Source organism: Macaca mulatta, chromosome 1 (genome assembly GCF_049350105.2).
Source record: "Macaca mulatta isolate MMU2019108-1 chromosome 1, T2T-MMU8v2.0, whole genome shotgun sequence".
NCBI classification, from domain to species: domain Eukaryota; kingdom Metazoa; phylum Chordata; class Mammalia; order Primates; family Cercopithecidae; genus Macaca; species Macaca mulatta.
Genome location: NC_133406.1, coordinates 54,489,359 through 54,502,107, shown reverse-complemented (window position 1 = coordinate 54,502,107; position 12,749 = coordinate 54,489,359). Strand labels below are relative to the sequence as shown.

The following is a 12,749-nucleotide window of genomic DNA, read 5'->3' as shown; positions in this document are numbered from 1 at the left end:
AAGAATGCTTGTGATTTTTGTACATTGATTTTGTATCCTGAGACTTTGCTGAAGTTTCTTATCAGCTTAAGGAGATTTTGGGCTGAGACAATAGGGTTTTCTAAATATCTGATCTTTGACAAGCCTGACAAAAACAAGAAATGGGGGAAAGATTCCCTATATAATAAATCGTGCTGGGAAAATTGGCTAGCCATAAGTAGAAAGCTGAAATTGGATCCTTTCCTTACTCCTTATACGAAAATTAATTCAAGATGGATTAGAGACTTAAATGTTAGACCTAAAACCATAAAAACCCTAGAAGAAAACCTAGGTAATACCATTCAGGACATAGGCATGGGCAAGGACTTCATGTCTAAAACACCAAAAGCAACGGCAACAAAAGCCAAAATTGACCATTGAGAAGTAATTAAACTAAAGAGCTTCTGCACAGCAAAAGAAACTACCATCACAGTGAACAGGCAACCTACAGAATGGGAGAAAATTTTTGCAATCTACTCATCTGACAAAGGGCTAATATCCAGAACCTATAAAGAACTCAGTCAAATTTACAAGAAAAAAACAACCCCATCAAAAAGTGAGCAAAGGATATGAACAGATCCTTCTCAAAAGAAGACATTCATACAGCCACCAGACATATGACAAAATGCTCATCATCACTCACCATTAGAGAAATGCAAATCAAAACCACAATGAGATACCATCTCACACCAGTCAGAATGGCAATCATTAAAAAATCAGGAAACAACAGGTGCCGGAGAGGATGTGGAGAAATAGGAACACTTTTACACTGTTGGTGGGATTGTAAACTAGTTCAACCATTGTGGAAAATAGTGTGACAATTCCTCAAGGATGTAGAACTAGAAATACCATTTGACCCAGCCATCCCATTACTGGGTATATACCCAAAGGATTATAAGTCATGCTGCTATAAAGACACATGCACACGTATGTTTATTGCAGCACTATTCACAATAGCACTGACTTGGAATCAACCCAAATATCCATCAATGACAGACTGGATTAAGAAAATGTGGCACATACACACTATGGAATACTATGCAGCCATAAAAAAGGATGAGTTTGTGTCCTTTGTAGGGACATGGATGCAGCTGGAAACCATCATTCTCAGCAAACTATCGCAGGAACAGAAAACCAAATACCACAGGTTCTCACTCATAGGTAGGAATTGAACAATGAGATCACTTGGACACAGGAAGGGGATCATCACACACCAGGTCCTATTGTAGGGAGGGGTAGGGGGGAGGGATAGCATTAGGAGATACACCTAATGTAAATGACGAGTTAATGGGTGTAACACACCAACATGGCACATGTATACATATGTAACAAACCTGCACGTTGTGCACATGTACCCTATAACTTAAAGTATAATTTAAAAAATCAAGCTTTTATTGAATTAAGTTATTTAATTTGTAGAGATAGGGTCTTGCTCTGTCACCCTGGCAGGAGTGCAGTGATGTGATCATAGCTCACTGCAATCTCAAATTCCTAGTCCAAAGCAATCCTACTGCCTCTGCCTTTTCAATAGTAAGGACTACAGGCATGCTCTACTATATCAGGGTAAGTTTTTAATTTAATATAACTTTTTATTATTTTTTTGACAGGGTCATGCTCTGGCACCGAGGTCGGAATGCAGTGATGTGATCACTGCTCACTGTAGCCTCGACCTCCTGGACTCAAGTGATCCTTTCACTTCAGCCTCTTGAGTAGCTGGGACTACAGGTGCATTTCACCATACCTGAAGACTTTTTGTTGTTGTTGTTGTTTTAGAGACAGGGTTTTGCCATGCTAGCCAGGCTGGCCTCAAACTGCTGGCTTTAAGCAACTCTCCCCATTCAGACTTCCAAAGTGCTGGTTTTACAGGAATGAGATACTATACTTGGTGATAATCAAACTTTTAAATAGCAAAGACACAGAGAGTCTTGAATGAAGCAAGAGAGAAGCAATTTCTCACAGGTAAGTATTTCTTAGTAAGATTATTAGGAGATTTCTCATCAGAAACTTATAGGCCAGAAGGTGTTGGGCCAATATGTTCAATATGCTAAAAGAAAAAATGTCTTTCAACTAAGAATCCCATATCTGTCAAAAGTGTCCTTCAAAAGTGAAGGAGAAATTAACTCATTCCCAGATAAACAAAAGCTCAGGGAGTTTGAGACCACTAGACTTGACTTTCAAGAAATGTCTAATAGAGTCCTGAAGGGTAAAGTGAAATAATACTGGACAGTAACTGGACAGTGAAGGAAGAAATAATGACCTCATTAAAGGTAAATACACGGGCAATTTAAAAAGACCAGCATTACAGTAACAATAGTTTTGTTTCCATTTTTTTTTTGATTTTCTATATGATTTAAAAGACCAGTGAAGTTTAGAAAAACAATTATTAACCTGAAAGCTTTTATTGTTGTAGCTTTGATTTATAACTTCACATTTCATTTTCTACATAATTTAAGAAAACAATGCATTTAAATGAATTATTACATTTTGGGCACATGATGTGTAAAGAAGCAGTTCTGTGACATTAACAACTGAAAAGAGGGAATGGAGCAAAGTTTTTATGTATTAATGAAGTTAAGCAGGTGCAAATTCAACCGAGAGTGTTGTAATATATAATAGGTGTAAATGAGAGTTAATATTCAGATAGGGGGGGATTTTAAGAAGCCATTGGGGAAATTTTTGTGTTCTCTTCCCAACTGTTAAGAGTTATCATGGAAGCACGTAGAGAGATTAGGTCTGTGTCACCTGAGTCTTAGAATTCTTGTAATAAACAAGATTCTAAGCTACACTGAAAACAAAGTGTGAACAAGACATAAACTTTGGTTTATTAAGCTACCGAGATTTGAGAATACAATTATTCTCAAATAAAAAGAAAATCTGCTTCTTGTGTTGGTAAACCTTTTACATCTGAAGACAAACAATGGTATTCCACGTACTATCAGCCAAACATAAATTGAATGTGGGTTATCATTTTCTTGTGTTCATTAATCTCTTTCTAACATCTTTTCTGAACAGTACTTATAAGTGAAGATCGCTCAATTGTGTAGTGAAATATATTTTCCAAGGAACTGCTTGTGAGCTCAAGTCAAATTTAAAAGAAAAATAAATTATAAAATCAACTCAAAAGATAACTGCAGTTTTAAAAATAGAGTATAATTAAAACAAGGTTTGTATGTGTAATTTTGAATCATACAACTTAAAATGTGGAGGGCTCAGAAGAGATCAACTCTTCTACCCCGCCATCCCCACAACATATGGCAATATTTGTAAAGGTCACCCTTTTAGAAAGTCACTCAACCTTTGACTCGATGTTAGATAAAACTGTTACCTGCTTCACTGACTGTGACAGTCTTCATCAAAAGCTAACTTGCTCCCCTTCATAAGTGTTTTGAAATACCTCGACAGTCATCATAATGCTATAACTGTACCTTTTTGCATGCTTCTTGTGCTATAATTTCTTTAACTCTTCAACTATCTATATATTGTCTTCCATGCCATGATAGTTTGATACCAATCATTTTAAAATGTGGTAGAGTGAGTGCAATACACTATTACAGATATGATATTTGGTGGGCAAACCATGCAGTTGAGATTAATTCGTTGATAATGAAAAACATCATTCCTTGTGAAGTCTAGAAGAGATAGATGTTTCTTTCAGTACCACTATTGTCTATTAATATTAGGCTTATTAATGAATATCTTCATTTTCTTCCACTTAATTGCGTTGTTAGTTCAATGTTTCCTCATCTGGTATCAGTGGAATTTACTTTTAAAAGCTAAATATAAATGTTGTTTCCACTAGGTAAATCCGCCAACAAAAAAGTAAAAATTCTTTTTTGACTTGAATGCCTCATGAATGATTTATTTGTTCTTAATAGATAAATAATAAAGGTGTTTTTGAAAGAAGTTAAAATTTTAATTAAAAATATGTTGCTGATTTTCCTTGATTTGAAGGTTAGTTCTCTTGAGATAAATGGGGTAGAGTAATATTCTTTAAATGTATATATGAATTTCAATATAGACATAGGTTTGCTGTGACAGCTATTTTCTCTGAGTCAGCTGCAAAAATAACCCATGCTCTATTTATTCATAATATGGTAATTATTGACAGAATTTTTTTGGGGGGAGAAATTCATGTTAATCATTCTCATTACCTCTCTCAAACTTAACCAAAATTCTGAATTTGTGGTGTTCCCTTTCATTCAATTTTTCTATCAAAACAAACAAACAAAAAAACACAACAGGCACAAAAAAACCCAGGCAATAATCTTTGATATCAGCTTCTCTCAACCATTTTCTTCTGGGATTACAGCAACCATAACTAGTTTCCTTATCTTCACTTCTCATCTTTATAATCTATTTTCTTGTGTATAAATTAATGACCCTTCATCTGGTCATTTTATTTCTCCACTTAAAATCCTTAATGGATCCCAAATCAGCTAACAGTACAAGAAGAACCTCATTCCACTTTCTCCACTTCTCCTACGTAGTATGGTCTCTTTGGCAATTCTGGAAATTTTATCAGCATTAACTTAAACTGAGCTTATCTAAAACTATACCAAGTTATGCTAAAGCTGTCGGTTTAGGGTGCACATATTAGCAATGACTGTTTTTTGGAAAAGAGAGAAAATAAATATTACTGTAACATGAGAAAAAATCGGAAATGTAGCAAATTATCTCCAGAAATAAAATATTTTGTTGTGTTTTGTGGCATTTTGTTTGTTAGAATTCATGTATCAGGTGAGATATATTATTGATATAAAAATATAGGCACACACACGAATATACATATATATTTATACATTCCATATGTATATGTATATATATATGCATATACATAGAGAATGTTGAACAACACAGTTTAAATAGCATACATTTTATGTTTGTTTATAATTTCAAAACAAGTTTCTTTATATCAAGTTCTTCATAATTCTGAAACAATGATAGAAAATAATATTTACATTATATTTGTTATGAAATCTTAAGAATATAACTAAAGAAAAATCTGTAAGTTTGAATCATCATAAATCAGAGAGAACTGGAAGGAGGCTAGTGGCATGACAGCTTTAGTGTGCAGATGAGAAGACTAAATTCAGAGAAGTGACATCTTTACTTTGTAGGAAGCATTTGCTAGTTACAGAACTGGCCCTAGAGGTTTGTTGGGTGACTCATGACAACTTCTCCGACCCAGCCCTTCAACCATGGATGCACAGTTTTCTGCTGAGTCTCCTCCGTATTGGAAAATCTAACCTTCCCTGCTTTGTGTAACGTCCTGAGATACTCCTACGTTTTCTTATGGTTGCAGGATATTTAGTCCGAGGAAGAAAGGGAAATAAACTAAAGGAAATAATTTTATTTATTTATTTATTGAGACAGTCTTGCTCTGTCGCCAAGGCTGGAGTTCAGTAGTGCGATCTTGACTCACTGCAATCTCCACCTCCCAGGTTCAAGTGATTCTCCTTCCTCAGCCTCCTGAGTAGCTGAAATTACAGGTGTTTGTCACCATGCCTGGCTAATTTTTTGAATTTTTAGTAGAGACAGTGTTTCACCATGTTGGCCAGGCTGGTCAACAAGAGAGGCCTGGCCTCAGGAGATTGACCCACCTCAGCCTCCAAATTGCTGGGATTACAGGCATGAGCCACCATGCCACCATGCCCGGCCAAAAATTCTTTTTCTTAATAAATGATATTTTCAAACCTGAAGTGAGGTTTTCATAGTTTAGGTTGATTTCTAAAAATCGTTTCTCCCACTAGAAGACACTGGAGTTTCATAGAGAAATTATTGGAACTGGGTGTGTAGTAGGAAAAGTCAAGGAAATCCTGGAACCTTTTGTTACGCCAAAGCTTATTGGGGGCACATGAAATACACACAGAAGCCAGCTTCTTAGTGAGATTTGAAACAAATTTGAGCGTCCCAAAGAAGTACAATGGCAACTGATTGTAATGCATTGGGTATTGAAAATCATCCAGTTTGAAAGGGATTTAGAAGCAACCCTGCTCTATAATATGAATTGTCACCCTTGATACTTTGTTATGGCAACTTTAATAGATGAATGTAATATTTATACAATTTTAAAAGGATATTCATAATTAAAATAATTTTTCTGACAACCTATTTTTAAATAAGTGTTAATAATTTATGAGTTTATGGAAGAAATAATGTTCAATACAAAGTCAATGAACATTATAATAGGTTATAATTACTAATTTTCTGTCAAGTTTATCTTTCAAATAGCGTGGCTTCCAAATAATTATTATTCAGAACTGAAACGTCAACTACGATTAAAAAAAGTTTCCTAGCATAAGCAACTCACAAAGTATGTCTTTCATTAATCATATGAAAAATATTTCTTAGATTTGCTTTACCAGATTCTAAATATGTATGAATACAGGTATATAAAAACACAAAGTATTCAACAACACAAAACTCAGCAAGGACAATACAGCCAAGATATAATTACCAAATTCTAATAAATACCTTCTAAAATATGTATTGTGGGTATATATGTATCCTTGAGTGAAAAGTAAAAATTAGTTTTAATTATATTATTTTAATAAATTGTGTAAATATCATTGTATTTTTCTGCTAGCGGTACTATAACAAAGTACCACAGATTTCATAGAAATTTATTTCCTTGGAGGTCTGGAGGATAATAATTTGAGATATAGCTGTCAACAGGGTTGCATTCTTCTGAGGCCTCTTCCTTTGCCTTGTAAATGGTTGTATTCTGTCTATGCCTTTATGTGGCGTTCTCTCTATATGGTGTGTCCTTATTTTCTCTTCTTATTGACACCGGTTATACTGGAGTAGGGCCCACCTGAATCATTGATCTTTAACTTAATTACATCTTTAAGCACTCCTTCTCCAAATGCAGTCGTATTCTCAGGTATTGGGAATTTGGGCTTCAACAAATGAACTTTGGAGGAATGCAGTTGAACCAATGCTACTGAATACACAAAGATGTTTCTCTCTACCAAGGTATTATTCAACTAAATGAGTTACTTTCTCCTTTGAGATATATAGGTGCGACCCTATATATCTAGATACTACATATCTATATCTATATATCTAGACATTTTGCTCAAGTTTACTCTTAGAAAGAGTTCACCGGAGGAGACAAGTTTTCGACTGGAATATCAAATAAGAAAGAATTTGTCATGATTCTTATAGTGCTTTTGAGAAAGTAAGTAAGAAAGTATAGAGCTTATTCTAATCTAATTTCAGTCATTTCAAAATAGTACTGATTTTCTCTATTTTTCTGCATTGCATTCTACTTTAATCTATTTAATCCTTATTTTAAAAAATGTGCCTGTAGCAGTTTAGTTAACAAAGGAAATAACAGGAGAAATTGCTTTTTTTTCATATTGGCACAAATCAAGGTTGATTTTGCACAGCAATTAAAACTAGCAAATCATGTGATAGATAATGCTGTAAAACCTAAAATTCTTAACCTAGAATCAAATAAGGTGGCATAGCTTTGAGAGGAGTGGCTGAGGGAAAAGATACTCTCATAAATTGACAATGGGATTTCTAGTATTATCCTACACTACATTTGTTGGAACATTATAAAGTTTTGGATAATTACAAAATTTGTTTTCTTCATTAATGGCCACACACCCTTGATTCTCCATGATTTTTACCCCATATGGTTCCACTGCTAATGTTATGATGTAGTTCTTTAATATGCAAGGCCTGCATTCAAAGAGATAGTTAATATAGAAAATACATGACTACTGAAGAGAAAACATATCAGAGAACAATGACATAAAGCTATGAAAGGTATTTATTTCTGTATTTGTTTATTGCACATTTGCTAGAAAACTCAGAAATGCAAATTAAAATTTACTGCATTGCAATGTAAGTTTATATTCTGCTTTCTGATTACATGTACGTTGTGATTTACATATTGCTAATCTTGTTGAAATATTAAATTCTTATGTTAATTAGTTTTAGCAGCTTTCTTAAGGTATAATGGAAATGTAAGAAATGGCATAATTTAAAATATTTTATTTGCGGTTTTGATATATGAATCTATAAAAAATCACTATATGTAAGATTATGAAAATGTCGATCACTCCCAAAGTTCCCCTTGTATTATGAATAAGAAACTTTTGAACATTTTAAGGTTAGAATCTATCTAATGACATGTTTCCTACTTAAAATTTTATAAGTATATTTACATATCTCCATAATGAATATTAAATGCCTTTTACGCTGCAGAACTTGTAAAACAAAGAAAATATTCATTTTTTCTTTAAGTTGGAATGAGAGTTTTTTCATAAAATTAATTTCTGTTATACTCTCACAAAATATGCTACTTCTGCTAGCATAGTGAATATATCCTATTAGATTTAAAAAAAATTATAGACATACAAAGCTAGATATTACATGAAGTTACAATTAAGAGGGAAGCTAAGTGTTTAGATCTCTTTCAACTTACCTTGTCCATTAGCACAGGAAACCCACAAGGTGAGAATGACATTGATTAGTAACAACATGTTAGATATTCTCAGCAGTATATTAATACAAAAGTTTCAGTTGCACTGTTTGAAATCTTTCATTATGAGTTACCATATAATTCTGAATTTAAGTGCACTACCACGAAGCTAGGTCTTTAAGGTCACTTAGTAAATATCAAAGTTCAGAGAGTTTTGCAAGATGCTTCAATGATTCCTATTAGTGGTTTCACAATCATCTGTGGAATTGATTCCCTGATATGTACATGTACAGTTTTATTTAGCGACAGTAATAGACCAACTCCAAAAGTAACATAAAATATTAATTCATTTTTATTTCTTAGTTTTTGAGCAAAGAGAGTTTTAATAAAGGGAACAAAAGGCTTCTGCAACTATTGGAAGCACTGAGGGAACAAAGGTCGGAAATGCTATTTCCAGAAAATTCCAAAGTTCAGGAGTCTTAGTGATGCCCTCACTAATTATCCATGGTGCTGCAGTGGATGTTTCTCAGGAAAACTTCCAGAAGCAAGGAAAGCTACTGTTGGTGATCTCAGCTGCTACCAGCAGCTGCTGCCAGAGAATGCTTTGTCTTTCCAAATCTTCTTTAAGTACATCTTATGGAGGAATCTAAGGGAGAAGCAAGCTATGGAGAAAGGGACTTCAGAAACTGTAGTTTCAGACTTATCTTCTGCACTGCAGAAGAAAATGAAGATAGGAGCTGGGTTGATGTTACGTTGAAAATAAACGTCTGGCACACTATTCTACTTCTGAAAATCCTGCTGTTCTAGCATGGCAAGTTGTTTTTTTCCACAAATGGTCACGATACTATCTCCTATCCCAGATACTCTTCTCACAATGAGAACACTAATTTTAAAATTAAACACTGGAAAATAGGTGAAGTTCTTCAACAAACAGATTAATCATAAACGAATAACACTCAGAGTCCACATCACTAAAATTTTCTGTTGTCTTTTGCTTTCCAATACCCAGCTTAATTATTTAAGAATACACTGTATTTTCATGTGTTTATGGAAGCATACTGAGTTTCCGAACTCACAATAGATCGTCCTGGGTACAAAAGTTTCAGCATATTCTTGACATTTAAATATTTTTAAATTTGTGTTTGAGGGTATCTTTTATTTTAAGGTACAATACATTCCTTTGTGTGTGTGTGTATACACACATACATATAAAAATTTATGTTTTGTTGGAAGAATATAACTCAAGTCCACACATGTTCTCTAATTGACTTCTTCTGTTCTTTCTTTACTTTATTTTACATTATTATACTTGCCATGATTTAAGATTCCATTGATTAAAATAAGAGAATCGTGGAGAGAATAACATCAGCAAAACAGCAGTGTAGGCGTTCTCCAGTTTCTCTCTCTCCTACAGAAATTCAAGTATCAACTACCCAGAGCCAAGTTTACCACTCTGAATATAATAGAATATAAGAGTGAAGCTGTAATATAGGAAACAATTTAAAATAATAGCTACAATAGTGGTTGAAGGATATGTGTTAAAAAGTTGTAAGTTGTGACATCGAAAATTCAAAATGTGGACTGAAGTAGAGTAAAAATGTAGTTTTGATTTTTCTTGTAAAAAGTGAATCACAAGTTGTTATCATGGTAAAATAAGCTGTTATAAATATAAGAATTTTGTGAGCCTCATAGTAACCACAGCACAAATCTATAGTAAGTACACTACAAATAAAAAGAGAAGAGGCAAACAACACTAATAGAAAAAAATCAACCACAAAGGAAGGAAGAAGAGAGGAAGAAAAAAAATATCGGCCAAACGACTGGAAAGCAATTAAAAATGGCAATAGTTAATCTTTGTCTATCAATAATTACTTTGAATAACAATGAATTGAATTATTCAATTAAAAGACATAGAGTGGGTTAGTGGATTAAAAAAAAGGAAACAACGCTCGACTATATGCTCCCTGCAAGAGACCCATATTACCTCCAAGGACTCATAGTCTGAAAGTGAAGTGATAGCAAGAGATACTCCATGCTATTGGAAACAATAAAAGACCAGGAGCAGCTATATGTAAATCAGATAAAGTAGACTTTAAGTAAAAACAGAAAAAGAAACAAAGAAAGTCATCATATAATGATAAAGGCATCAATTCAGCATAAGCACATGAGAATTGTAAATATATATATATGTAAATATTTATATACACTCAACATTAGAGCAGCTCTATATATAAAGCAAATATTAATAGCTCTAAAAAGAGAGAGAAAGATTGCAATGCAATAATAGTAGGAGACTTCAACTCCCTACTTTCAGCAATGGAAAGATACCCCAGACAGAAAATCAACAAAAAGGCACTGAATTTAAAGTACATTCTAGATCAAATGCCTCTAACAGGCATTTTTGGAATATTTAATTCAACAGCTGTAGAACACATTCTTCTCAACTGCACATAGAATATTCTCTAGAATAGCTCATAAATTAGGCGGTAAAACAAGTTGTAACAAATAGAAAAAAAATTTAGAATTACATCAAGAATCTTTTCTGATCATAATGGTATAAAACTGGTAATTAGCAACAGAAGAAAACTTGGAAATTTTGCAAACATTTGGAAATTAAACAGCATGTTTATTTAAAACCAATGGGTCAATGAAGGAACTAAAAGGAAAATTTGAAACGTTTTTAGACAAATGATCATGGAGACACAACATAGCATAATAGATGAGATACAACAAAACCAGTTCTAAGAGGAAACTTTATAGCAATAAATGCCTTATCAAAAAGAGGAAAGCTCTCAAATAAACAACCAAACATTGCACCTTAAGGAGCTAGAAAAACAAGAACAACCTTACCAAAAACAAGTAGAAAAGGAAATAACGAATATCAGAGCAGAAACAAACAACATAGAGACTAAATGTAAATACAAGAAAAAGTAAAGATTTCTTTAAAAAAAATAAAAACAAAATTGACCAACCCTTTATTAGACTAAGGATAAAAAGAGAGAAGATCCAAATAAATAAAATCAGAGGTGAAAAAGGAGACATTACCTCTGGTTCTACAAAAAACCATGAAGTATCATAAAAGACTATAAAAAACAAATATTTGTTAAAAATAAATTTGGTAAACCTGGAAGAAACGGATAAATTTTTGGACACATACAACATATCAAGACTGAATTCGGAATATACAGAGAATCAAAACAGACAAGTAATGAGTAAGGAGATTAAACCAGTAATAAAATTCACCTATCAAAAAAGCCCAAAACCTGATGTCTTCACTGCTCAATTCTAGCAAACATGTTTTTAAAAAGAAAACTGATAGTGTTTTTTCTCAAATTATGCCAAAAAAAAAAAGATAATGGAATTTTCTAACTCATTCTTGCATGCCAACATTACCCTAATACCAAAACCAAATAAGGAAATAACACAAAAAGAAAACTACAGACTGATGTCCCTGTTGAACAGAGGTGCTAAAATTCTTAATAAATTACAAGAAAAGTGAATTTCTGTTTGTTTGTTTGTTTGTTTTTGAGAAGGGGTCTCTGTCAGCCCAGTTGGAATGCAGAGGCGCAATCTTGGCTCGTTGTGTCCCTGACATCTTGGCCTCAAGCAATACTTTTACCTCAGCCTCCTGAGTAGCTGGAACTATAGGCTTGTGACAGCACACCTAGCTAATGTTTGTATTTTTTGTAGAGATGGGATTTTTCCATGTTACCTGGGCTGGTCTCAGACTCCTGGGTTCAAGCAATCGGCTCCTCTTAGCTTCCCAAAGTGCGGGATTACAGGCATGAGACACTGTGCCTAGCCTAGAAACTGAACAGCACATTTAAAAATCATTCAGCATAATCAAGTGGAACTCATTTCAAGGAAGCAAAAATGGGTCAACATATGCAACATATGCAAGGAAGCATATCACAATAACAGAATAAACAAAACTATACGATCATTTCAATAGAAGCAGAAAAAGCATTTGAGAAACGGACATTTCTTCATTATAAAGACTCTCAACAAATTAGGCAGAGCAGAGCCAGCTGGAGGAATAGACGGTGATACCAACTATTCCTCTTCCAAGATAAGAATTTAACAACTATCTACACAGAAAAAAAAACAAAAAAAAACAAAAAAAAACCTTCATGAAACAAAAGTAAAAAAACAAAAAAACAGCTTAGTACTCGTAGTACCTGGTTTTAACTTCATATCCCTGAAAGAGTCCCAGAAGAGATAGATAAGACAGTCTTGAATCACTGACACCACCAAAGCTTTCCCCTATCTCCACACTTGCAGCTGTGCCATGATATAC

At 33.6% G+C, this 12,749-nt stretch overlaps 1 protein-coding gene across 10 annotated transcripts in view; it reads right to left on the bottom strand.

Moving 5' to 3' along the window:
• The window catches only part of CFHR4 (complement factor H related 4), a 46,172-nt gene extending 37,533 nt beyond the window's left edge, over nt 1-8,639 (bottom strand). For 2 of the 10 annotated variants that reach the window (XM_078002079.1, XM_078002067.1), the window contains exon 1: nt 8,456-8,613. In XM_078002079.1, coding sequence (XP_077858205.1) covers nt 8,456-8,513 — 58 coding nt within the window. In that variant the 5' untranslated portion in view covers nt 8,514-8,613. Of the gene's footprint in view, nt 1-8,455 lie in introns of all 10 variants that reach the window. The other 8 variants (XM_028851664.2, XM_078002047.1, XM_078002084.1 and 5 more) reach the window with 8 other exon arrangements.
• Between the last annotated feature and the right edge of the window lie 4,110 nt (nt 8,640-12,749).